The sequence below is a fragment of the Lithobates pipiens genome, unplaced genomic scaffold, assembly GCF_037356315.1.
Source record: "Lithobates pipiens isolate NorthernLeopardFrog02 unplaced genomic scaffold, aLitPip1_a1.2 Scaffold_18, whole genome shotgun sequence".
Lineage (NCBI taxonomy): Eukaryota > Metazoa > Chordata > Amphibia > Anura > Ranidae > Lithobates > Lithobates pipiens.
In genome coordinates, this window is record NW_027507758.1 from 374,062,782 (window position 1) to 374,089,331 (window position 26,550).

The 26,550-nt window shown below is 45.4% G+C and overlaps 1 protein-coding gene across 1 annotated transcript in view; it reads left to right on the top strand.

Moving 5' to 3' along the window:
* The window catches only part of DVL3 (dishevelled segment polarity protein 3), a gene marked incomplete in the record, with an annotated part of 225,661 nt that overhangs the window by 87,230 nt on the left and 111,881 nt on the right, over positions 1 to 26,550 (top strand). Inside the window, 1 exon segment of the mRNA XM_077487709.1 lies at positions 14,950 to 15,071. Within this exon segment, the coding sequence (XP_077343835.1) occupies positions 14,950 to 15,071 (122 nt within the window).

The window sequence follows — 26,550 nt, forward strand, 5'->3', positions numbered from 1 at the left end:
GATATGGAATTTACAGGTAGGTCAACATTCCTCTGTTTCCAGGGTACTGGTTAGGCATAATAACCATTTCTAGACACTTTTTATAACATTGTACATCTTGACTTTTTTGCATTCAGATCAATTTAAAGCGGTAGTAAACCCGCTATTTTTTTTTTTTTTAACACCTGCAAAGCAAAAGGCATAATGAGCTAGTATGCACCGCAATACTAGCTCTTTATGAAATACTTACCTTAGAACGAGACCCCGACATCTGGCACGATCCACGCCGAGGGAGCTGACCTGCTCCCTCGGCGTTTCTTCCGGGTATCGTGGCTCCGGTGCTGTGAGTGGCCGGAGCCGCGATATCATCACTCCCGCGCATGCGCGCGGGAGATTTCATTCCGGCCGGCCGGACACTGCCGGATTTTCAGGCCGAGAATCCCCTCGTGCGCATGCGCCGCTGCAGTCAGCGGCGCATACCGAGGGGAATATCTCCTAAACCGTAAAGGTTTAGGAGATATTTTTTTTTTACCTACAGGTAAGCCTTATTATAGGCTTTCCTGTAGGTAAAAGTTAAAAAAAAGAGTATACAACCACTTTAAAGTTTAACTTAACAATTTACACAAAGCTAACAGCAAATTTTTAAAGTTTGAGCTTTTTACCTTGTTAAATGTTAACATTCTTTTCTGATCTAATTGTACAGCACATCACCACCACACTTCACTGTAAGAGAAAATGCCTGGTTGGCATGTCTGTGTATGACTCGATACAGGTGTTAAAGTAATTGTTTACATTTATCTGTCTGACTTTTGAAACCTGGATAATATAACTCCTTATAAGGCTGGGTTCACACTGCTGCGGGGGGAGATCCGGATGTGATTCGCACCGCAAATCACATCCGATCTCCGTAGCGATGCAAGTACAGCCATACAGATAGTATGGCTGAATTCGCATCGCTCCCGCAGCAAACTCGCACGGGACCCTTTTTTTGGTCCGCAACAGAATCGATTTGCATGGGGATTCACACCATGCGATCCGATTCCTGTGCGAGTCGGCAGATCGCACTGCGATATGCGGACGGATCTGGGGGTGTCATTAACATATCATTGACACTCCCAGCCGTCCGCATAGGGCAGTGTGAACTGCCGGCGGGAGTAATGCGATGCGGGAAAACGCCGCGGATTCGCGGCGTTCCCGCATCGCAGAGGTGTGAACCCGGCCTAAAGTTTAAAAACAGAGGAGAAAAATAGTGGGACTTCATGAAATATCTGTCTACAGTGACAGCCCTCAATTAGAGTGTGTGTGTGTGTATGTATGTATGTATGTATGTATGTATATATATATAATATATATGTATGTATGTTGACAAATTTTCTTGGAATCTAGGAGCCAGGTCCGTGACAGCTATCTGGACCTGTCCCTGGCCTGACATGGAGACGAGTGAGGGGAAGATAGTGCCGCGCCCCCCCCACCTGTCTCCAAGTCATTGCCCATAGCGCTTAGAGGGACATTTTATTTATTTTATTTTTTTCAAATGACAAATTTTTTTTAAATTGCATTTTAGTGTAAATATGAGATGTGAGGTCTCTCTGACCCCAGATCTCATATATAAGAGGACCTGTCATGCTTTTTTCTATTACAAGGGATTTTTACATTCCTTGTAATAGGAATAAAAGTGACACACTTAAAAAAAAAAAAAAAAAAAAAAAAGAACAGTGAAAAAAATAAAGGTTAAAATAAGAAAAAAGTTTTTTTAAACGCGCCCTGTCCCGCCAAGCTTGCGTGCAGAAGGAAAGCTTCACATGTGAGGTATCGCTACGATCAGTAGATTGAGAGCAATAATTTTAGCCATAGACCACCTCTGTAACTCAAAACGTGCAACCTGTAGAATTTATTAAACTTCACCTATGGAGATTTTAAAGGGTAAAAGTTTGTCGCCATTCCATGAGCGGGTGCAATTTTGAAGAGTGACATGTTTGGTATCGATTTACTTGGCATAACATTATCTTTCACAATATAAAAAAAAATTGGGCTAACTTTACTGTTCTTTTTTTTTTTTTTTTTTTTTTTTTTTTTTATTAAATAAATAATTTTTCCCCAAAAAAGTGCGCTTGTAAGTCCGCTGTGAAAATACGGTGCGACAGACAGTATTGCAACGACCACCATTTTATTCTCTAGGGTGTTAGAATAAAAAAAATATATATATATGATATATAGATGTATATATAGATATATATAATGTTCAGGGGTTCTGAGTAAAGGCTCCATTAACATTGCTGGTTGTCATTCCAACGGCCACCACCAGAGGACGCCAGATTCCTGAAGGAACCATAGGATCACAGAAGGCCTCAAAGCCGGGGGCTCAATTACCGGCTGGCGGCAGCGCGGCCCGACGTGATCACGCCGGGGGGGTGTCCACGGAGATAGGATACCCCCAGCTGTGCTGCGCCAGGCCGCTAATTCTAGTCGCAAATGCGACCTGGCGCCCGGGTTTTGTCGAGCCCTGTGTATGTATGTATATATGTATGTATATGTATGTATATGTGTGTATGTATGTGTGCAGTGGCGTAACTAGAACCTTCAGGGCCCTGATGCAAGAAACCATGAAGGGCCCCCCTGAACCCCATCCAGGGCCCTTCCCTCCGAGTCTGGCGGTGGAACTCCAGGGCGTGGTCACAGGTATGACCTTTGTGAGCCCTGTAGTTCCACCACTAGTATCAGTAGTTTTTTATTTATTTTTTTATTTTTAGGTGCCACATTGGGGGACTGTCCCTAGGCAGGATGGGGTCCCCCGTCCCCAGGAGAGATGAGGCCCTTTTCTCCAGGGCAGATGAAGTTACTGCCCCCAGGTGAGAAGGGGTCCCAGTCCCCAGGGGAGGTGGGGGTCCCTGTCCCCAGGGGGAGAGGGAGGGGGTATGTAATGGTGTGTGGGGGATGGGGGTCCTCTCACTCACCATGACCAAGCTGTAGGCCGCGCACTCATCCATGCTGGCCTGGGCTCCATCCAGTGTGCTGGATGGGCGATCAGCATATCGCCCAGAAAGACCTTTCATAATCTGTGTATGACGGGGGAGGAGGGGGGCTGGCAGACAAGCCTGCAGTGTCCTCCGAGGAGCTGGCTCTCATAGGGCTGCACTGCATCTGTGTGCTTAAAGTTTGTTTACCCGGGAGAAGTATGCAGTGCAGTGTGGGTCGGATTGGGGGGGGGGGGGGGGGGATGCACAACTAAAGAGCAGCCAGTGCGATAGTCGAGCATGGAGCTCTGCTAGTCACCCGCCACCTCCAGCCACCCGTGTGCATGGTGCACTGGTACCCCTAGCTGCCTATGCTGCTGCTGGCCATATGTAGAGGGGGCTGCATGGGCCCCCTGCATCACAGGGCCCGGTTGCGGTCGTGACTGCTGCAACCCCTATAGTTAGGCCCCTGCGTGTGTGCGCACACACACACACACACACACACACACACACACACACACACACACACACATACACACACACATACATACATACATACATACATACATACATACACACACACACACACACACACACACATACATACATACATACATACATACATACATACATACATACATACATACATACATACATACATACATACACATACATACACACATACATACACACACATACACACACACATACGTATGTATGTGTATAATATATATATATATATATATATATATATATATATATATATAGTGTGTGTGTGTGTACACAGCAACACACATTCCGAAAATTGCAGAGGATGAACGGCGCCTGCGCCGTGAGTCCAGGTTCTATCCCCACTATCCAAGTGGACATAGAGTAGGAATAATAAAGAGCCGAGCGAGGCCGAGCCCGAAGCGTGGCGAGCAAAGCTCGCCTGCGAGGGGCCCTCTAATATTCACAACCTTATGTCTGCTTGGATGGTGGGGCTACCACCTCCACTCACGGCGCAGGCGCCGTTCTGCTTGGGAGATTTTCCGAAGCTTTGTCTGCTCCGTACTGCACATGCGCAGTACGGCCCGGACACCATTTGATGGCCGGACACTATGCGGCAGAACACCGGTCACTGATGGTCTGTTCCTTGTCATAAGGAACAACGACCAGTGATGTCACATGCCAAGCCACGCCCCCTACAGTAATACACATTAGGTCACATTTAACCCCTTGACTGCCAGTGACATTTTAATCGCACTGATTGCATTATTAATGCCAATAGTCCCTAAAATGTTTCAAAATTGTCCGATGTGTCTGCCATAATGTCGCAGTCACCAAAATTTATTTTATATATAATTATATAATTTTTTTTTTTTTTTTTGATCAATTACAGGTACATTTGAAAATTCCATATACTGGAGATAAATAACACGTTTTTATAGCTGGTGAGGCTCCATATGCAAAAGAGCTGCCATGTACACACAAGAATAGACATGCATAATGTTGGACATTTGTCGTCCCAGAAGAAGGCCTCTTCTAAAGATGATGCACAAAGCCCGCAGTTTACTGAAGACAAGCAGACTAAGGATATGCATTACTGGAACCATGTCTTGTGGTCTGAGACCAAGATAAACTTGTTAGGTTCAGATGGTGTCGTGTGTATGGCGGCAACCATGTGAGGAGTACAAAGACAAGTGTGTCTTATCTACAGTCAAGTATGGTGGTGGTGGTAGTGCCAGGGTCTGGGGCTGCATGGGTGCTTTTGAGCATCTGTGGGGCATCCTCAAACAGAAGGTGAAGGAGTTCAAGATCTTCCAGTCCTCCATAACAACACAGAGCTGGTGGATGTTGGAGAAGACTCCAGTGGCAACCTGTGAAGCTCTGCTGAACTCCATGCCCAAGAGGGTTAAGGCAGTGCTGGCAAATGGTGGCCACACACAATATTGACACTTTGGGCCCAATTTGGACATTTTCACTTAGGGGTGTACTCACTTTTGCCAGCAGCTTGGACATTAATGACTGTGAGTTATTTTGAGGAGACAGTAAATTTACATTTTTTATACGAGCTGTACACTCACTATTTTACATTGTAGTCATCTCTTCAGTGTTGTCACATGAAAAAATATATATAATAAAATATTTACAAAACTGTGAGTGGTGTACTCACTTTTGAGAGATACTGTATACGGGCTCCCTAACAGCCTTTTCATATATATAATATTCTCATTCATTAACCTAAATCTTTTGTATTTATAGCTTTATCTTTGCACCCAACGCCTGCCCAATGGTTGAGCCATGAAAAGCGTAGGTTTTTTTGTTTTTTTTTGGGTGCTCCGACAAGGTTGGCGTACTATTCATCACATTTTATTGGCCCATATATACAATTTATGTACCTAGACATAACCAATGTTATGTATGTTTGTTGTGTGTGTACATGGCAGTTCTTTTGCATGTGGTTTATTACCAGCTATAAACGCGTTTATTTTCTCCATAATATGAAATGTACCTGTATTTGATCAATAAAATATGTATCTGTTCTTTAAGCAATATACCGTATATACTCGAGTATAGGCCGACCCGAATATAAGCCGAGGCCCCCAATTTACCCCCAAAAAAACTGGCAAACTTATTGACTCGTGTATAAGCCGAGGGTAAGACATGCCTGTCCATCCCTGTGTGTGTGTCCGTCCATCCCTGTGTGTCCGTCCATCCCTGTGTGTCCGTCCATCCCTGTGTGTCCGTCCATCCCTGTGTGTGTGTGTCTCCATCCATCCATCCATCCCTGTGTGTGTGTGTGTATCCGTGTGTGTGTGTGTGTGTGTGTGTGTGTGTGTGTGTGTCCAGCCTACCTGTGTCCTGAGCCTTTGTCCCGAGCCTCCGTCCCGTGCCGAGCCTCCTTGCCTCCGTGCCTCGCCGCCGTGCCTCGCCGCCGTGCCTCGCCGCCGTGCCTTGCCTCCGGTCCCGTCCCGTCCCGTCCCGTGCCGTGCCGTCCTGTGCCTTGCCTCCGTCCCGTGCCCTCTTCGTTCGTCGGCGGCCATTGTAAAATTCAAAAGCTGCGCCGCCGCCTTCGCCTGTGATAGGCGGAACACTGAATTTCCCAGCAGCCTGTGTTCCGCCTATCACAGACGTCGTATCATCCTCGTCCGTAGTACGAGGATGATACGAAGTCCGTGATAGGCGGAACACAGGCTGCTGGGAAATTCAGTGTTCCGCCTATCACAGGCGAAGGGGGAGCCGGAGGCGCGGCTTTTGAATCAGAATGGCCGCTGTCTGTCTGCTCGACACGCTGATCGAGCGGGCAGACAGCGATGACTCGAGTATAAGCCGAGGGGGGCACTTTCAGCCTCAAAAAAGAGGCTGAAAATCTCGGCTTATACTCGAGTATATACGGTATGTCTGCAGTGACATCCATCATTAAAAGTCTCACTATTTTTCTCCTTTATATGTATACCAGGGATGGAGATTTGTCGTTGCGGTGGTGGTCAGGTTACACCCCTTTTTTGTTCCTTATAAAGTTTAATTTACCTGTATTGTGCTCAGTAAAAAAAATATTTTAAATGATCTGAGACTGCTTAAGCAGATTATGAATTCATAAAAATATTGTATTCTGGGAACTGAAAGGAATTTGAGTATGTGTGTGCCCTCACCTCGTAAAACAAACCATTCAGTTTAAAATAGAAATGAAAGGCAAAACATTTGTGTAATACAAATAAAAACTTTATAAATGCCTTCTGGTTTTCCTTTTTTGTAAGTCATCACATAACCTCTGTTCTCTGCTGCATAAGGAGCTCAGAGAACTAGTGGAGGAGAAACAGCAGTACAATGTTTTTTTTTTTTTTCCCCCCCAGTGAATGGCTGTGCTGGGGGTGCATGTCAGCACAAGTCAAATAATTGGAGCAGAGCAGGCCAAGTTCCCAGAACAGCCATAAAACCGACTATATGGGCTCTCATGCCTACTGTGGTCAACTTTTCATAGGAAGGGGCTGACAGGAACACCAGGTATTTCACACAAAGGAACCAATACAAATAGAACAGGATACTTTTGTTGATTAAAAAAAAAAAAAAAAAAAAAAAGTTTTATTGATGTTAACTTTAGGTACCACATAAAGTAATTACAGAGATAAACAGTCAATGACCAGTAATATTTGTTAAATTTCTAGTAGTTTACAGAGATTTTGACAGTGTGTGTCCATTGACCTCCACCCCTTATATTGTGAATCCCTGCAAGGGGCCCGTCAGCTTCGCCGTTCCCTTATCCAGGGGGAGAGCGAGTATGACACTACACATATCCAGTTCATAAGTAACCTCGAACCTGTCACAAAATAGATGGAGAGTACAAAAAACAGGGAGAAAGTTACCATAAATGGAGTGGAAAAAGTAGACAAACCCCAAACATAAAACATGAAGTAAACTTATACAAAAAAAGGAAAGAGAAAAAAAAAGCTCTCTAGTCATATAGCCACTCCCATCATTGAGAAAGGTGTTTTATATCATAGTGTGTACCATTAGGTGTATCCCGCTCAGTGCTCCATCTTTCTACTGCACCACGCCCAAAGCCTATCATACCATTAGCAATCTATCAAGTGCCAGTTGTGGGGGGGCCACATCCGGCGATCCCAACCAAAACTGCCATATACCGTAGAATTTATTGGGCGATTTCCTGTGCTGATGAGCATTTATTTTTATTTTTTTCTCTCACAAGGGTGTTGTTAACATGCTGGATCCATTGTGTAACCCCAGGTACGTTGGCCAAGAGCCAGAGACGGCCACTCAATTTTCTAGCCAAGTAAAGGAGCCTCGTGAGCGCAGTGTACACCAAGGGGGTATACAGGCCTTCATCGAGACTACCCAAGAGGCATGTCAATGGGTCTACTGCCAATTGCACCCGGAAAACATTATTCATTTTGGCCACAACAGCATTCCAGTACCTTACTAATTTAGGGCATCTCCATAGCATGTGGAGCAGGTCCCCGTATGGGCCTGACATTTTAGGCAAATAGGAGTGTCTCTTCTTCCCTACTTATGTAGCTGCTCAGGTGTGCGGTATGCTTGGTGTAATATAAACAAATGAGACTGCCTTTGAGCTGCAGATACAGACACCACCGGTCCCACCTCCAGGATCTGTTCCCACTGTTTGCCGTCAATAGGGCCAATATCTCTCTCCCACTTTTCTCTACATGGCAGAAGGTCAGGAGCTTGTATGTGCGAGAGAAGCTGGGTATAAAATCTGGATATAGCCCCTTTTTTCTCTGATTCAAAGATTGAATTAAAAAACGCAGAGTCGTCCAAGCAAAGGTCAGACTGCCTGCCCTGTGCTTCCACTGCATGCTTTAGTTGAATATATTGGAAATAATGGCCCCCGAGGGGCGGAAATTCCACCGACAGGAGAGGGCATGGCTTTAGCCTAGGTCCCTGTAAGATCTGACCCAGAAACCTTATGCCTGCTCTCCTCGATACCGGATGCTTGGGAACCCTAGCCAAGGCTGGGTAGTGTCTATTGCGCCAGATGGGGGGGGTATAGCTCATGTAACCTGTCACTCCCGGTATACTCCTGACTTCCCTCCATACTTTCCTCAGTAGTTGAGCAGTAGGGGCGCCTGGTGGTACATTAGGGAATCCCATTTGCATATGGGATAGGGCTGTGTAGGTTTCAGTCTGATCCAGTAATAGTCTCTTTGAGGGGTCCCTGTTTGTCTCCAAGTCCCAACCTGTGAAGTGTTGCAATTGGGCCGCAAGATAATACAGCTGTGGGTTCGGAACAGCCATGCCACCCGGATCCTTAGGGTATTGTAAGATAGTCAGTTTTATGCGTGCCACCCCACCCTTCCATATAAGGGCTCTAAAATTCGATTCAATGCGCCTGAACCAATACTGTGGTATCCAAACTGGGGCGTTATGTAGGATATACAGCAGCTGTGGGGCCTCAATCATCTTAGTGAGGTTTACGCACCCGATCACTGAGAGCGGCAGCCTGCACCAGCTAGCTTGCTTTTGTTAAAATTTTCGTAATAGTGGTTAAAGATTCAGCGTGATAGTCGCTCGGGTTTCCCGTCACCACTATGCCCAAATATTTGAAAGTGGTAACTACAGGTATATGTGAAAGATCCGCGGCCAATGGCCCTGGTAGGTTATCTAATGGCAAGAGAGTGGACTTGTGCCAGTTAATGGCAAAGCCAGGTAACTGACCAAATTGGTCAATCAGTGTCATGACCACTCTCAGGGAACCCGCGGTATCACCTAAGTACAGTAGTGTGTCATCAGTGTATAGTGAAATCTTTTCTTCCTGACAGCCGTGACGCAAACAGACTGTGAGGTGACTCCCTCACTCTAGCCGCCAGAGGTTCCAAGGCTAGGGCAAACAGCAGGGGGGACAATGGGCACCCCTGCCACGTACCCCTAAACAGTGGAAATGCCTCAGATAGGGTGTCAATCTTCACTCTGGCCGTAGGGGCTCCATACAGCAGCTGCACCTAAGAAATGAATGTATCACCCAGCCCAAAATGCCGCAGTACCTCCCACAAATACTTCCACTCCACGCTGTCAAATGAAATGAATGAAAACAGCTCTATTGTTGGGATTGTCAACTGGGATTTGTGTATTAAGAAACAGTCGTTGGATATTCAGTGATGTGGATCTAGTTGGGATAAAGCCGGATTGGTCTGGATGCACCAGGTCTGCCACCACCCCCGACAGTCTAGTAGCCAGTACTCTAGCCAAAATCTTTACGTCAGTGTTGAGAAGTGATATGGGTCGATATGAGTCAGGCTGTAGAAGGTCTTTATCAGGCTTGGGGATGACCACAATGATGGCCTCATTCATGGAGGCGGGTAAACCACCCTCATGGAGGGCATCATTCAGGGTGGCCAGCATAGTGGGAAGGAGAACATCTCCATATTTCCCATATATTTCAGTGGGTAAGCCATCCGCACCTGGCGACTTGTTCGCCAGCTGCACCACAGCCAGGGAAAGTTCCTCCAGAGTTATGGGGATGTTAAGTGCGGCCCGGGCCTGTTGCGACAAGTACGGAAGGGAGCACTGGTCCAAAAATTGGTCCAGTTCCTCCTTCGAAGGATGGACCTTAGAGGCTTATAAATCCCTGAAAAAGTCAGAAAATACGTTGGGAATGTGACTTTGATCTGTAATCGCGTCTCCTACTGTATTCCGTATACATTCAATGTGTGTGCTGTCCTGTTGGGCTCTAGCAATCATTGCAAGCAAATGACCAGTATTCTCCCCTTCATTAAAATATTTTTGTTGGAGAAAAAAACTTGTTCTCCGCGGCTGACACAGAGACCTGTCTATAAAGTACCTGTGCCTCCTGCCATCTACGCTCTGAGGCAGGACAGGGATCAGAAATATATATTTCCTCCGCCTTGGCAGCCTCCTGCATCACTATGTTCTCCCATTCTTTGGTGTTTGTATTAATGAGGGTGATTTGTCTAATGATCAGTCCTCTCAGATGGGCCTTCAAGGCAATCCCATACCGCCATAGAAGTTGCTGATCCCCGATTAATCTCCAGGAACTCCCAAAGGGCCCCTGGAGACAAATCAGGTTCTGGGAAGAGAGAGCCAAAATGGGCTCACCTTCCACAACTTGCACCTAGGGCTAGGGACAGCGTTTATACGAGCACATAGGCGAGAATGGTCTGAAATGTTGCGTGGAGCATACATCACCGAGGTGATAGAGTGTGCCAGGTCATTACCCAAACATAGATCAATTCTAGATAAGCATTTGTAGGACACTGAGTTACAGGGTTCAGGTCCCTCCACACATCCCGCAAACCAATCTCCACCAGAAACCTGGCAAAGGGGGTGAGCCCCCCCCCCCCCCCCCGTGGGGGGGTTGCCTCCGGTCCCAGCTTTAAATTTGTCAATATGTTTGTCCATAACATTATTGTAATCACCCAGTGCCCACACCGGTAGGTTAGGGTGCAATGCTTGAAATCTTGCCAGGCAAGTCAGGGTTTCAAACGAGAAGGGCGGAGGGACATAAATGTTAGCAATGATACAGTTTAAACCTGCCAGTTTACAAAGCAAAAAGATATATCTGCCCCGGTCATCAATCAGAGATTGTTGCAGCTGAAAAGGCACATGACGTGAGATAAGTATGCTAACCCCCCTAGAGTAAGCTGTGTGGGTGGAATGAAACTGAATGGGGAACCCACGGCTTCTAAGTGCAGAGATAGAAGGCTGAAGGTGGGTTTCCTGCAAGCACACTACTGAAGGTTTATACCTTTTTTAATAGTGGGGAAAAAAAAAGCCACTCTCTTCACTCCATCCCCAGCCCCCTCACATTCCACGACACTAGAGTGGTTTCAGTAGCCATTAGGTGTCAGACTTATATGCAACTGACTGGTGCTAATGTAAAGACAGACATATCGTAGGCATCGCCACCTCCCCCCAGTCATTACAAACACAAAAGTATGCCCATTCCATGGATTGAGGAATATTGGAGCAGTGCCATATAGGCCTCAGAGCAACATAGGGTTCAGCTTCATGCAGGAGAGCAAAAATCACACTATGCCTGCTGCCAGCAGGTTGTAGACCAGAGAGCGGAACCCTATCTTTCACTAACCCGAAAAGACAGGTTCCAGCATAACAACAAAAAACAAGAAAAATACTGAAAAACCGAAAAAAGGGAGGGGGAAAACAAAAGGGACTGCATCCTGACAAAAATGCAGGAGCACATTTCTCAACTGTTTGTCCACACTGGACTGGTATAGGGGGGCCCCAGTGTCTTAGTTCAGGTGATCCAAAGGGACTCGCAGATCCAGATCATCTGTGGAGTGTAGAAAAAAGCACAAATGTTATATAACTTTCCGCCTTACAAAAGAAAAAATGGAGAGGTGATCAAACTTCCTCTGTCCTGCCACCAAAAAATGCACAGCAGCCAGAACAGCCCACACTAAAATAAAAAAAAGGAAGGGATAGGAAGAAGGGGCCATGGGAGAGATCAATACAAGGAGATTAAGTAGAGTGTTGTCAACCTCCTGGAGGCCGCAGCTTTCTGAAGGGTGTGTTCTGCTCGATCCAGCCAGTGAGACGCATTAGCAGGATTGTCAAAGAAATGAGTTTCCCCATTCGCTGCAACTCTGAGCTTAGCTGGGTACAACATGGCATAGGCAACGTCATGTTTTCGGAGTCGCTTTTTGACTTCTGTGAACTTGGCTCGCTTGCATTGTAATTCTGCGGAGAAATCTGGATAAAATGCTATGTGGGCGTTCTCAATTCTCATAAGGTCTCCTTTGGTTCTGGCTTGGGTCAGGGCAGCATCACGATCTTTGTAGTTCATCATTTTAAACAAAAACGGCTGGGGAGGCTCCCCTGGCTTAGACGGCCTGGGTGGGACACGGTGGGCCCTCTCCAATGTGAACAGAAGACTCCTTACAGAAAGTATCAAGCAGCCAGTTCTCTATAAATGCTACCGGGTTCTTTCCCTCTGCCCTCTCAGGTATGCCCACTGCGCGGACATTTTTGCGTCTTTGCCTGTTCTCCATATCTTCCATACGGGCAGAGTGACACGTGATAACTGATTGCATATGTCGTATGTCCCTCTGAATTGGTGCCACATCATCCTCAACATTGCTATCTGTCTTCTAGGGCAGCCGTGCGGTCTCGCAGCTTCTGCATGTCCTGCCTGACTAGAGTCAGTTCCAGCTGAACCCCCTTTATTTCTGTAGTTAAAGTGGTAATGGACGCATTACAAGAGGTAACTGCGGTGTAAATGTCCCTGAGTGGGCTCCGGTGCCTGCGCCTCCTGGTCTGGTGGGGCTGCGCCATTACTGACAGGCCCTGGGTTACTTACTGCGTCCCATGCACCTGCGTCTGCTGTATCCTCAGGCCATCCATTCTCCAGAGCCTCCGGGTCATTACTGTGCACATCGGGATCCAGGAGAGAGGAGGGGAACTTAGAGGGGGTGTTTTTCCCCATAGCTCCGCTGAACATCCTCATGGCTGCTTCTTTGGCTGATCGCTGTGACCGGGCGCCATCTTTCCCGCCATGCTCAGCGGCCTACATAAGGTCCTTACCACCTCTGCGGGACATGTCCGTGAACCGGAACGTGACGAGGAGGGCACCGCTGGATCGAGGATTGTGCAGGGAGTATTTCAGTATGCAGCGGTGGCAGGTCTGGTGTATCAGGATGCAGTAGTCAGGATAAAAGTGCGGAGTCTCGGCGGAGCTCTTACACCACGCTGCCTACTCCATCCGCCGCAAGCCACGCCCCCCAGGATACTTTTTCATATAAGTAAATGGTACTGCAGGCATATATCGGGAATATGTAATGTTGGGCTAAAACTTTCTTTAATAAAAAAACAAAAACAAAAAACCTAGATTACTGCACCTGCTTGAAAGTGCTAGACCAGATTACTCCGTATTTGGGGGTGCAATATGTAACATGCTCTTATTTACGTGGCTCCTGCCACCAGAACCTCCCTCCCTGTGACAGCGGGAAGGGGGTTCTTCTTCCCTGCTCTGCTCACACAGCCACATCATTCATTTACAGCAATCTGTGACTAAGTCCTCCTCTGCCACCTCAGCAGATGGCTTAAAATTTTCAATGAACTGCGAGTGTGCTGATGAGTGCCCTAAAATTTCACTTGCAAGCACTGCAGCTTTCAAGCTGACAGCCCCTGCAGCGGTATGGGAAGAAAGCTGTAGGGCTTTCTTGTCCGCAGGAGCCGGACATTGCTCCTCTGATCCAGTGCTCTGCAGGTTACTATGAAAAAAAAATGCACATTTTTTTTTTCCTGGAAAACACGTCTTTTGGGGTTTTTTCAATTTTTTTTTTTTATTTTTTATTTTTTTTTCACAAGAAAGAATCAACACTGGCACTTTGTCTGCACTGATGACCTATATATTTATTTGATGCAATGGCACATTATTTTTAGATTGCATTTTGTTCACTGTGCCGTCCAAAAATTTAAGTTCAAGCTCTAGCATGCACAAAGAAGGCATATCTGAACATGATCCTGAAATGTCACTGTCTTCTCTGGGCCAAAGCTCATTTAAAACGGTCTGTTGCAAAGTGAAAAACTGTTCTGTATTCTAATGAGAGAAAATTTCTCATTCTTTTTGGCAACCATGGGACCCACTTCCTCTGGACTGAAAAGGAGAGGGAGCTTCTGGCTTATCAGCACTCTGTTCAAAAGCATGCCTCTCTGATGGTATGGGGGCGCATTAGTGTGTATGGTAGGGGCAGTGTGCACATCTGGAAAGGCACATCAATGCTGAAAGATATATCCAGGATTTAGAGCAGCATATGTTCAAGGAAGGTCTTGCATATTTCAGCAGGATAGTACTAAACCACATAATGCATCTATGACAGCGGCATGGCTTTGTAGTAGAAGAGTCTGGGTGCTTAACTGGCCTTTCTGCAGTCCAGGCCTTTCACCAATTGAAAATATTTGTAACATCTTTATACAAATACAACATAGACCCAAGACTGTTGAGCAGTCAGAATCGTATATCAGGCAAAAATGGAACAATTTTCTTCTCTCAAAACTCCAACTCTTTTCCTCGGTTCCCAGATGTTTACAGTGTTAAAAGAAGATGGTATGCTATTGCATAATAAACATGGCCCTGCCCCAACATCTTTGGAATTGAGGTTGTACTTTTACCATCAATTAAAAAAAAAAAATTCCCCCCTAAAATGGCACATTTTCTTCGAAACATTTGGTATGTTTTCATTTTTCTATTGTGAAAAAATATGGCGTTGCATTCTGTTGTCCCAACTTTTTTGGAATTGGGCTTGTATTAAATTAAAAAATTACCTTTTAGAAAATGAGAGATTCTCTTGATGCTGTCACCAGAGAAGGCATTTATTTTCTTCTTGTTTTTAAACTACCTTGGTAGTAAGCCGAAGCTGAGCTATTCGAAATGCATTTCTTGGTTTCACCCACATTGTGGTGGAAAAAACATTAGTGATGTAAGGGCTGTGGGAGGATGTTTTGGATTTGTAAGTAATCTGAAATTCATAATTATAAAAACGTAACCATTTGTTTTATGAAATTTGGTTTGTCTTAACAGCTTGTATCTGCTGAAGGCTCGCAATCAGATAGTGGCTCTGTCTGTGCTGATAATCAGTCTGATTTGCCTCCACCAATTGAAAGGACAGGAGGAATTGGAGATTCTCGGCCACCATCATTTCAGTAAGTATATGCACTAAATCTACTAGTTATATTACTACTTGATTAGATAACTAAAGTGAATATTACTTTTAGGGGAAAAGAATTGGGCTGTGAAAATTCTGCATGGAAGTTAAACTTATAACTTCAGGGATTTTTTTTCCTTAATGTCAACATTTTTAAAACTTTTAGCTATAAGGAATGTAACTAAATATACCCTATTTTTCAAAAGCATTAAGTGAACCTGATAAATGTTTGAGCGAACAGACTGAAGTGTAGTAATCTTGAGTAATTGATCTTCAAATCAGTCTTTGTGGATATCCCTTGTATCCTTAGTCCAGGCTGTAAATCGGCCATGGCCTTTTTTTTGGTTAATGGAGAACATAGCATGCAGAGCGGTTTGGCTTAGGAGGAGGGCAGCCTGATTCTGATCCATTATACACTGTGATTGGGCTATTTGTCGGTGTCTAGCTCATTTTCCCTTTTGTCTGTGTGATAACTGTCAGTTGCCAGTGTGCTAATGTCAACTCTGAACCAAACTAAACAAAAAAATCGAAACAATGCCTAGGATTGCACATTCCTTTGCCGTAAAGCTTGGAATAGTTTTTAGTTTTGCTTAAAGGCCCCCTTTTGTCAAATGCCAACAATTTAGTGGGCAATAGAGCCTCTAAACACTGCCCCACATGATTCGATGCAATGCTAGAGTGCTGTTTTCTTGGAGGCATTGCAAAAGCTGTAATTGTTTACCTCCTTTTGTTAATTACTTCACTCTGTCGGTCTTCATTATTTTCTGGATCACTGACCTGGTATAAGCATGCTATAATTTAATGTCAAAACGATTTTTGAATTCTTTTTTTGTAATTTATTTTTTGTGAGACTCTGTGTTGAAGCTATATCTTGGGTTTTAGAAAGTGATCATCTCATATTTCTCTCATGATAGGTCAGCTTTACTCTTGGGTGGACATTGAGGCTTCATGTTCAGCCTGAGCCCGGTATCCTAGAGGCTTCATAGTTTTCATGAGATCATAACACTTTCACAAGCAGAGCCCCCATGGTTTCTGCACTACAGCACCATTTGTTACCTTAGAGGTGCTTTAGGCAAGGTCGCGAGGAGTAATGCCCCACCAGTTTCCTCTCCTCTGTATCGATGAGGTTGTTTGTCACCAGATAACTCCTTTTGAATTATGAAAATTGTGTCCCACACTTGTCCTGGATTGGCTGGATTAACTCTGTAAAAAAAATTACCATTTTGCCCAAAATGTTATCTTGCTTTTGTACTCTTCTGGTGCAGGTTCTGACACATTTTTTGCCTGCTCCAGAATCGAATTTTGAGGTTCATTTGGGCTAACAAATGTCCTAGGATCTCCAAAGGGACCCTCTTGACGCATAGGCTACAGGGGGGTGTGGGGGTTTCGAACATCGCTAAATAATATCTGGTGCAGATTTCCCAATTATCTCTGCTTCATGCCTTGGTAGATGTTCCCCTGTGGGTGCTCCTGGAACTACCCTACTGCGCTCCCATCACCAGGCCATCCCTCCTCTGACACCCTCATTATCTTCGTCCCGTGTTACTGCGTCCACTTATGCATCATAATCTACAAGTTTGGGATTCTGCACGGTACTCTGCCAGCCTCATGTCCCCCTTTTTTGTCCCCCTTTTTTGTCCCCCTTTTTTGTCCCCCTTTTTTGTCCCCCTTTTTTGTCCCCCTTTTTTGTCCCCCTTTTTTGTCCCCCTTTTTTGTCCCCCTTTTTTGTCCCCCTTTTTTGTCCCCCTTTTTTGTCCCCCTTTTTTGTCCCCCTTTTTTGTCCCCCTTTTTTGTCCCCCTTTTTTGTCCCCCTTTTTGCCCCCTAGGGCCTGGACCAAACTCAGGCATTCTGCTGGTGGGTTGCTAATTGGTTAACACAGATCCGACACTTTCTTATCGCCAGATCCTTCCCCTCGTGGACCTCGCTTCAGGAGTCCCATAATATCCCAGAGATGGAATTCGTATGCTACCTCCAACTTCAGCATTGGCTTCCCTCGCTGCGCAGAACTGCTATGTATCCATTCCAAAAAAATGACTTTTGATCGTATCTGCCAGCACTCTCCGGGAGCCTCATCTCAGCCCCTCTATGCTTCTTTGAATAACCATCCCCCCTCCCCTACTCTCACCTATGTAGCTCAGTGGTAATGAGACTTGGCAACTGAGAGAGTTGGCTGACTGGAGTGGGGCCTGGTCCTCTGTGGCCAAATGCTCATTTAACACAGCCACTTTAGAGGCAGCATATAAGGTGCTTTTGCATTGGTGTTGGGTTCCGACCCACATTGCCTATGCCAATCAGTCCTCCAATGACCACTGTTTTTGGGGTTTTGGGCATAGAGGTGATATAGTACATACCATGATGGACATGACCTAAACTAATTTTAGTTTCTGGTCCCGTGTATTTGGCCTCTTATTTACTTTGTTTTACCTCCCTATACAAAAAGAAGCCAAGTTTGCCTTATTGCATTGTCCCATGCTGGGGCCTATTTGCCCATCAGCGGAAGCTCGCTAATTACTTATTTTTGTCAGCCAAAAAAACACTCAACCAAGCCTTGACAAAAAACATCTGTCCTCTTCCAGGGTGTGAGAGCTTGCATGACCGGCATTGATGCTTAACAAACCTATGTCTAGCATCCATAACCACTCCCATGCAAAGTTCCTTAAAGTTTGGAGACTATGGCTGTCGTATGCTTTTCCCACTCTCACTCCCAGCCAGCTTAGGTCGCCTATAACGGACAGTCCTGATGTCCCCAAGCCCTTACCATTCCCCCTTCTTTCTATCTCTGAGCCTCCTCCTTTCTTGCTTCCCTTAGTGTTTGTTGGCCTCTCCCTGTCAGGTGCGCACTCCCTCTTTCTTTAGCGCCACCTCTCCGCTTCACTTTCTCTAGAGTTTGTTTTCCTCTCTCCTCAGACATGTATATGGCACCACTGTATGGGTATTGGTGGGACCAGGGGATACCCCACTGGTTTGGGGAACCTTCTTGGGACCCCTGGTGGCCTTATGGAACAGGCCAATCTTCTGCTGCTGTGTTGGTTCGCATTTTTTCCCTTTTTTTTATTTTATTTTTATTTTTATTTTTTTACATTGCCTCTTTTTTTGTCAGTTTTTATGTTATCTTGTGTGATAACTGTCTGCTAGCCCCTGCATGAGCACAACTATTGCACGTTGGTTAAAAACGTTGGTTAAACACGAATAAAAATTATTGAAACAGAAAATTGTCTGTCATGACAATCTTGCCTATGTATGTATTAGTCCTAAGACCGCTTGGTCAACACCAATGTGCATCCAACCACATAAGGATTCCCAAGGAGGCATAAATTGGCATTAATTGGTCGTATGGAACACAGGCTTACCATAGTTGAAATGCAGCTGCCTTAGGGCGATTGGATGGTGGTAAAAAGAGCTGCAAGGACAGTGCCCTATTTAATCACTTTTAGCAAGCTAGTTTTTTTGCTAGTGTCTTTAGGTGACAAACCCCTTCTCTCCAAGGAGAGAAAATTACCTCTTTGCTAGAAGTTTTTTCCTCCTGACGTTTTTTTCTATCGGATTCCTGGCTTCACCATACCTACTGTGGTTCCATCTTACGCTTCTGGATCAGTTGGGCTCTTGATTTCCTGTGGCTACTGCCTGTATTAAAGGCATCTGCCAGTGATATGTGCAGGGTGGAAGCCTTTTAAAACCTATGCCAAAGTGCTGAGGGCAATGCTGCCTGCCAGCCACTATCCTGCAAGTGGGTACAGCTTGGGACTGTGAGCGCTGGTTCAAATTTTAAATTCTTGCATTTCTTGCTCGGGTGCTGGAATGTTTGGCACCACTGTGCCTGCGTTGACTCCCTCCAGGGCACTCTGTTGTACCAGCAGGCCCATATGGGCAGACTTTGCCTTTGTGGTTTTGGTTTGGTTACGGAGACTGCATCCGCTGACTTTCTGGGCACATCCATAGTTCTTAGCACAACAATATTGCTGATCTGCCTGGTTTCTTAGCCTGCAGTGCCTTACATAGAAGGCTGTCCCCTCTGTCTACACAGCCACAGTGGTCATGAGCAGCCCTGTAGGGATGGCTTTTACCACACATGGTATATCACAGGCCTAAGGGAAATGGGTCATGGGGTCGTAAATTCACCAACTAGAAACAAAGCGTTGCTAGATCTACTGATTACCAACAATACAGACCTGATCACGGATGTGGAATTACAGGGCGATCACAGGTCAATTAGTTTCAGTATAAATGACACAAATGGGAAACATAAGGGGATTACAAAGACACTGAATTTCAAAAGAGCCAACTTCCCTAAACTATGATCCTTGCTAGAAGATACTAAATGGGATAAAATCTTATGAACAAAGAACACGGAGGAAAAATGGGTATGCTTTTAAGAGCTTATTAAATAATGGTATTAGCCAGTGCATCCCAATGGGAAACAAATCTTAAAGAACTAATAAGTCCTGGGTGGCTTAACTCCAACGTAAGAATGCATATAAAAGCAAAGGAGAAGGCCTTCAAAAAATACAAGTCTGAGTTATCATTAACATTCTAACTTTACAAAGAACGCAACAAGAATTGTAAGGGTGCAATCAGGGTGGTAAAGATAAAACACGAAAGGCACATAGCAGAGGAGAGTAATAAAAATTCCAAGAAATTCTTTAAGTACGGTACATAAATAGTAAGAAAGGGAAGTTGGATCATATTGGTCCCATAAAAAATGAAGGGAATCGGTTTACTAATACCAAGGATGGAGAGATGGTGAAGGTATTGATTTTATTATCCTCAGTCTTCACGAGGGAATCGGGTGGGGGGGGGGGTCAGTAACTAAAACTGCAATGTTTATCATCATGAGACGTCACAGGAAGCATCCTCATGGCTAACAGAGGACAGCATTAGAAATAGACTTGAAAAACTTAACATTAATAAGTCACTGGGACTAGGTGGCTTGCACCCAAGGGTCCATGAACTGTCAAGTAATTGTTGGACCATTGTTCCTAGTTTTTATGAACAGTTTACTGACTGGGTTGGTACCAGCTGATTGGAGAAAAGCCAATGTAGCACCAATATTTAAAGCGGAGGTCCACCCTAAAGTGGACCTTCCGCTCATCGGAACCCTCCCCCCCTCCGGCGCCACAATTGGCACCTTTCAGGGGGGAGGGGGTGCAGATACCTGTACAGTACAGGTATTTGCACCCACTTCCGGGATAGCTCTCTGCGGAAAGGGGCGTAGATTACGCCACTTTCCGCAAGTGCCCGCCTCTTTCCGCAAGTGCCCCGCTGCCTGCTGGGAAACGCACAGATCCCAGAGGCAGCGGGGACCGTCCTTATTGCGCAGCGCGACTCGCGCATGCGCAGTAGGGAGACGGGAAATGAAGCCGAAAGGCTCCATTTCCTGATTCCCATACCCAAGATGGCGGCGGCAGCACCCGAGAGACTATCTAGAGATCGGCTTCGGGTGCCGACATCGCGGGCGCGCTGGACAGGTAAGTGTCACTATTTTAAAAGTCAGCAGCTGCAGTATTTGTAGCTGCTGGCTTTTAAAAAAAAAAAAATGCGGAGTCCCGGTGGACTCCCGCTTTAAAAAATACCTCCCTGGGAATTACAGACCAGTTAGCCTAACATCAGTTGTATGCAAGCTCTTGGAGGGGATAATAAGGGACTTGTATACAAGAGTTTAGTAACAACGGTACCATTAAAAGTAATCGTCATGGATTCATGAATCATTCTTGCCAAACCAATCTATTAACCTTCTACAAAGAGGTGAGCTACCGTCTAGATAAAGGAACGCCCGTAGATGTGGTGTATCTGGATTTTGCAAAAGCATTTGATATAGTTACCCCTAAACGTTTACTGTACAAAATAAGGTCCATTGGCATGGACCATAGGGAGTACGTGGATTGAAAACTGGCTATAGGGGCGAGTTCAGAGGATGGTGATAAATGGGGAGTACTGTATGTTCTGGGATGTAAAGTGGGGTCCCCCAGGGTTTTTTCCTGGGGCCAATCCTATTTAATTTATTCATAAACGACTTGGAGGATGGGATAAACGGCTCAATCTCCATTTGCGGATGGTACTAAGCTAAGTAGGTCAGTAACTTCTCTGCAGGATGTAGAAACCTTGCAAGAAGATCTGAACACATTGGGGTGGGCAACTACATGGCAAATGAGGTTTAATGAAAAATGCATTTCGGTGGCAAAAATATGAATGCAATATACTCACTGTGGGGAGAACCTCTGGGGGAATCTAGGAGGGAAAAAGGACCTGGGGGTCCTAGTAGATGATAGGTTCAGCAATGGCATGCAATGCCAAGCTGCTGCAAGCAAAGAAAACAGAATATTGGCATGCATTAACAAGTGGATTAATTCCAGAGATATAATTCTCCCACTCTACAAGACTGGTCCCGCCGCACCTGGAGTATGCTGTCCAGTTCTGGGCACCAGTCCTCAGGAAGGACTTTCTGGAACTCGAGAGGATCCAGAGAAGGGCAACAAAACTGATAAAGGGACTGGAAGATATTGACTGAGGAAAGGTTACGAGCACTTAACTTGTTCTCTCTGGAGTAGAGATGCTTGAGAAGGGATATGATTTCAATGTACAAATACTGTACTGGTGACCCCACAATAGGGATAAAACTTTTTCCGCAAAAGGGAATTTAAGAAGACACACGGCCATTCACTAAAATTAGAAGGAAAAACTGTGTAGAGGGTTATTTTACTGTAAGAGCGGTAAGGATGTGGATTTCTCTTCCACAGGCAGTAGTTTCAGCAGTAGATAAACACCTGAATGGGTAACCTGTAAAGGCATTTAAAGCGTCACCTATGGAGATTAATTACCCTAGATTATCGTTCCACAAACATTTTTAGAGCGTGACATGCTGAATAACCATTTACTCAGCTTTCACATTTTACAAGAAATTGGGGAAAATATTTGTGTTGTGTTTTTTTTTTTTTTTTTTGTAATTCCTTAAAGTGTATTTTTTACAAACCTATTGCTTTTTCTAAAAGGGTATAATGTTTGGGGCTGGCAAAAAAAAAAACTGTTTTAAGTGCCAGAAAAAGTCTGGTCAGTAAGAGGTTAACTATACAGCTACATTTTAATCTGATGTGCCTTTTGCATTAACTGGGCAGATGACTGAACAGTATAGTATCGCATGTGGTACTCGCATTGCTGGCATGATTTGACTGAAACCCCCTGGCTTAACTGGGAGTTATAGGTACATGTCGCTTAGCACAGTGTGTGGACATATGTATAGCGTTCTGGGATTTGGCAATAACAGAACTTCCATCTGTTCGTTTTTGTTTGCATTTTATCCATCCTTTTACACTACAGCTAACCGTATTTTAACACTTATTTTAACAAAAATTTACTTTTTATGCATTCGGGCATTACTTTTGTGGTTTGTTTGTGTAATTTTAGATAATTTACTCAGACACTTAGTAGTGTATTTGTGCTAAAACAACTCACTAGCATTATCTTTTGCCGATATATTGTATTTAATGTTTAATATGTTCCTTGTTTTACTCTGGGTAGTAAAATGTAATTTGATGTTGGCAGCTGAACTTCAGGAATTAGCCACTTTCTAAAACGTGCTGGCTTATTATGGGTTAAGTCAAATAAAGTGCATGCCGTTTTGGTGGATGACTTTTATTTGTAACTGACAGTTTTGCTGAGCACCATTCCCTGCCTTCTCAGAGTAGAAGCACTGCCTGCCCTCTCCTCTGCTGTCCATTAGACATGTGCATTAGTTTTCGTCCGAATGCATTTTCTTCCGAATTTCAGGTATTTTCGTTTTGACAAACGATAATGAAAGTGCAGAATCCAAAAAACGAAAGATCCGACATAAATAAATGCTTTATTTTCGTTGTTACAACAGTTCGATATAGAATGGGAGATTCGACGTGACTTTGACAATAACGATCTGTGTCTATTGAACCTGTGGTCAAATGTGCCTAAGCTTACCTCTATTAGTCCAAGATTATATAGAGAAATTATTCGATATGGAGAGAAACGATTCAACAGAGAGAAAAGATTCTAAAGTGCTAATTTTAAATGCTAATATGCAAGTTACTTTCCTAAAAAGTGTCTGGGGACCTGGATCCTGCCCCAGGGGACATGTATCAATGCAAAAAAAAGTTTTTAAAACGTCAGTTTTTTTTCGGGAGCTGTGGAGTTCCCCCAAATTCAATTACCAGGCGCTTCAGGTCTGGTATGCATATTAAGGGGAACCCCGCATCAAAAAAAAAATTGCTGTGGGGGTCCCCCTCAAAACCCATACTAGACCCTTTATGCGAGCACGCAACCTGGCAGGCCGCAGGAAAAGAGGGGATGAGAGAGTGCCCCCCCCTGAACCGTACCAGGCCACATGCCCTCAACATTGGGAGGATGCTTTGGGGTCCCCCCAAAGCACCATGTTCCCATGTTGATGGGGACAAAAGCCTCATCCCCACAACCCTGGCCGGTGGTTGTGAGGGTCTGCGGGCGGGGGGCTTATCAGAATCTGGTAACCCCCTTTAACAAGGGGACCCCCAGATCCCGGCCCCCCCCCTGTTTGAAATGGTTAGGGGGTACAAAAGTACCCCTACCATTTCACAAAGAAAGTGGGAAAAATTGTTAAATAAGACAAACGCACATTTTGGAAAAAGTCCTTTATTAAAAATAAAAAAGATTCCAGCGGTGGTAATCCACTGTTGCTATCCAGCGACGGATGATCATCTCTCCGGGGTCCAGCGATGGCTGATCTGATCCAGCGCAGCGAATCCATTCATCTTCTGTCTCCACGGAGGAGACACTGCGGGATCCCGGCGGCCTGACGTTTCTTATATGCGCAGGGCGGGGCCACCCGCCACCTGACCCCGCCCCCATCTGACGCAAATGGGGAAGGCGGGCTTCCCCAATGATGTATGGATGACCCCGCCCCCTCTGATGTAACAGGTTTCCGTTACATCAGAGGGGGGGGGCGGGTCACCCTGGATATTTAGGGGGGAACCCCACGTCAATCTGTTTTTAATATCTAATATCCATAACCCCACGCTTGTTTTTATTTATTTATTTTTAATCAATGACTTTCAATGAGTGTTCTCTGTATTACGGGAGCTGACAATTCATTATAGCCGCGAGTGATTTTAAATGACTTTTTTACCTGCAGAAATGCCACTTTGTGCAGGGACAGTTCTAAGCACGGGAAACATGCGCCCCTTCACAGGCATACTATAGACACCCCCGGGGTACGAAATTTAATGGAATTTTACACTTTCATTGTTTCACTTTATTATTAAAATCACTGCTCCCGAAAAAACGGCAGTTTTAATACATGTCCCCTGGGGCAGGACCCAGGTCCCCAAACACTTTTTAGGACAGTAACTTGCATATTAGCCTTTAAAATTAGCACTTTATATTTTAAATGTTGGAGTCCCATAGACTTACATAGGATTCTGAAGTTCACACGAAGTATGCTATATAGAGTTTAGCAGCTCCGCCGAATCTTCTTTATACATTCGACAGACACCATAAGCCTTCAAAGACAGATTCGACCGTAATTCATGTGGATTATCAGACGAATGCAATTTTTAAAGAAAAACGAAATAAAAACGAATTTCGGGAGTAACTAAATTTATTTTTTGGACGAAAACGAAATTCCGAAACAAAATTATTTCACTCTGCACATGTCTACTGTCCATTCACAAAAGGTTTTTAATATGTGAACCCATTCACGAAATACAAAAACACCTTGTGATTGGACAGGAAGGCGATAGGTGTTGGCAGAGTGGCTGCATGTGACTCTGCAGTTGGTGGAGCAGAGCCTGGAGGGTTCAGCGTTGGAGTGCGGAAAGTATGGCGATAACTATACTCCTATGCTCAGTCATGTCAATTATAAAGAAGAGTTAAGTGCATGGGGTGATATGAGCATCATTGGACCTAATCCAAACTAAGCCAGGTTATGGATCGATTGCAGTGTGATTGGCTATCTTTGTGCCCATTTGCATTCACCTTGTTTCTAATTCAGGAATTGGTTGGAAGTTGCTGCATATGTACATTATTTGCATGTGTGGAATAATGCCTGTAAGGCTTCATGCACACTAGCATTTTTTAAGCTAAAAAAAAAAAAAAAACTGGATAAACGGCGGTTATAGTTTTTTGTAGTAGCATTTTAGGAGTGTTCGTTTTTTTATTAGCGTTTTTGCAGTAAAGGGGGTGGGGGTGCTCAAACTCTGTTAGTAGCATTTAGGGGCGTTTAGCTCTAAGACACTCTACTGTCTGCTGAAGTTAACCACTTGCCGCCCGCCCTATTACAAATAGACGGCGGCAAAGTGGTTTCATAATCCTAACCGGACGTCATATGACGTGATCAGGATTATGAGCCACTGCGCGCCCCCGGGGGCGCGCATCGCGGCGATCGTTGTTGCGGGGTGTCAGTCTGACACCCGGAAACTATGATCTCGGTAAAGAGTCTCCGACGGCTGATCACAGTGTAAATGGGAAGAGCCGGTGATCGGCTTTTCCTCACTCGCGTCTGTCAGACGCGAGTAGAGGAGAGCCGATCGGCTGCTCCTCTGACAGGGGGGGTCTGTGCTGATCGATTATCGGCACAGCCCCCCCGAGGATGCCCACACTGGACCACCAGGGACAACACCAGACCACCAGGGATGCCCAGCAGAGGTAATCCTCCGGGGATGCCAGTCAGGCACAATGGATGCCAATCAGTGCCCATAATGGATGGCAATCAGTGCCCACAATGGGCATCACTGATTGGCATGCATTATTGTTTGGCACTGATTGGCATCCATTAGTACAGTATAACACCTGTGTTGCTAATGAGTGCCCACCTATGCCGCCTATCAGTGCCCACCTATGCCGCCTATCAGTGCCCACCTATGCCGCCTATCAGTGCCCACCTGTGCCGCCTATCAGTGCCGCCTATCAGTGCCCACCTGTGCCGCCTATCAGTGCCCACCTGTGCCGCCTATCAGTGCCCACCTGTGCCGCCTATCAGTGCCCACCTGTGCCGCCTATCAGTGCCCACCTGTGCCGCCTATCAGTGCCGCCTACCCGTGCCCATCAGTGCCGCCTACCCGTGCCCATCAGTGCCGCCTACCCGTGCCCATCAGTGCCGCCTACCCGTGCCCATCAGTGCCGCCTACCCGTGCCCATCAGTGCCGCCTACCCGTGCCCATCAGTGCCGCCTACCCGTGCCCATCTGTGCCGCCTACCCGTGCCCATCTGTGCCGCCTACCCGTGCCCATCTGTGCCGCCTACCCGTGCCCATCTGTGCCGCCTACCCGTGCCCATCTGTGCCGCCTACCCGTGCCCATCTGTGCCGCCTACCCGTGCCCATCTGTGCCCATCCGTGAAGGAGAAAACGTACTTATTTACAAAGTTTTGAAACTGAAACAAAAAAAAAAAATTTTTCAAAATTTTCGGTATTTTTTTTATTTGTAGCACAAAAAATAAAAACCGCAGAGGTGATCAAATACCACCAAAAGAAAGCTCTATTTGT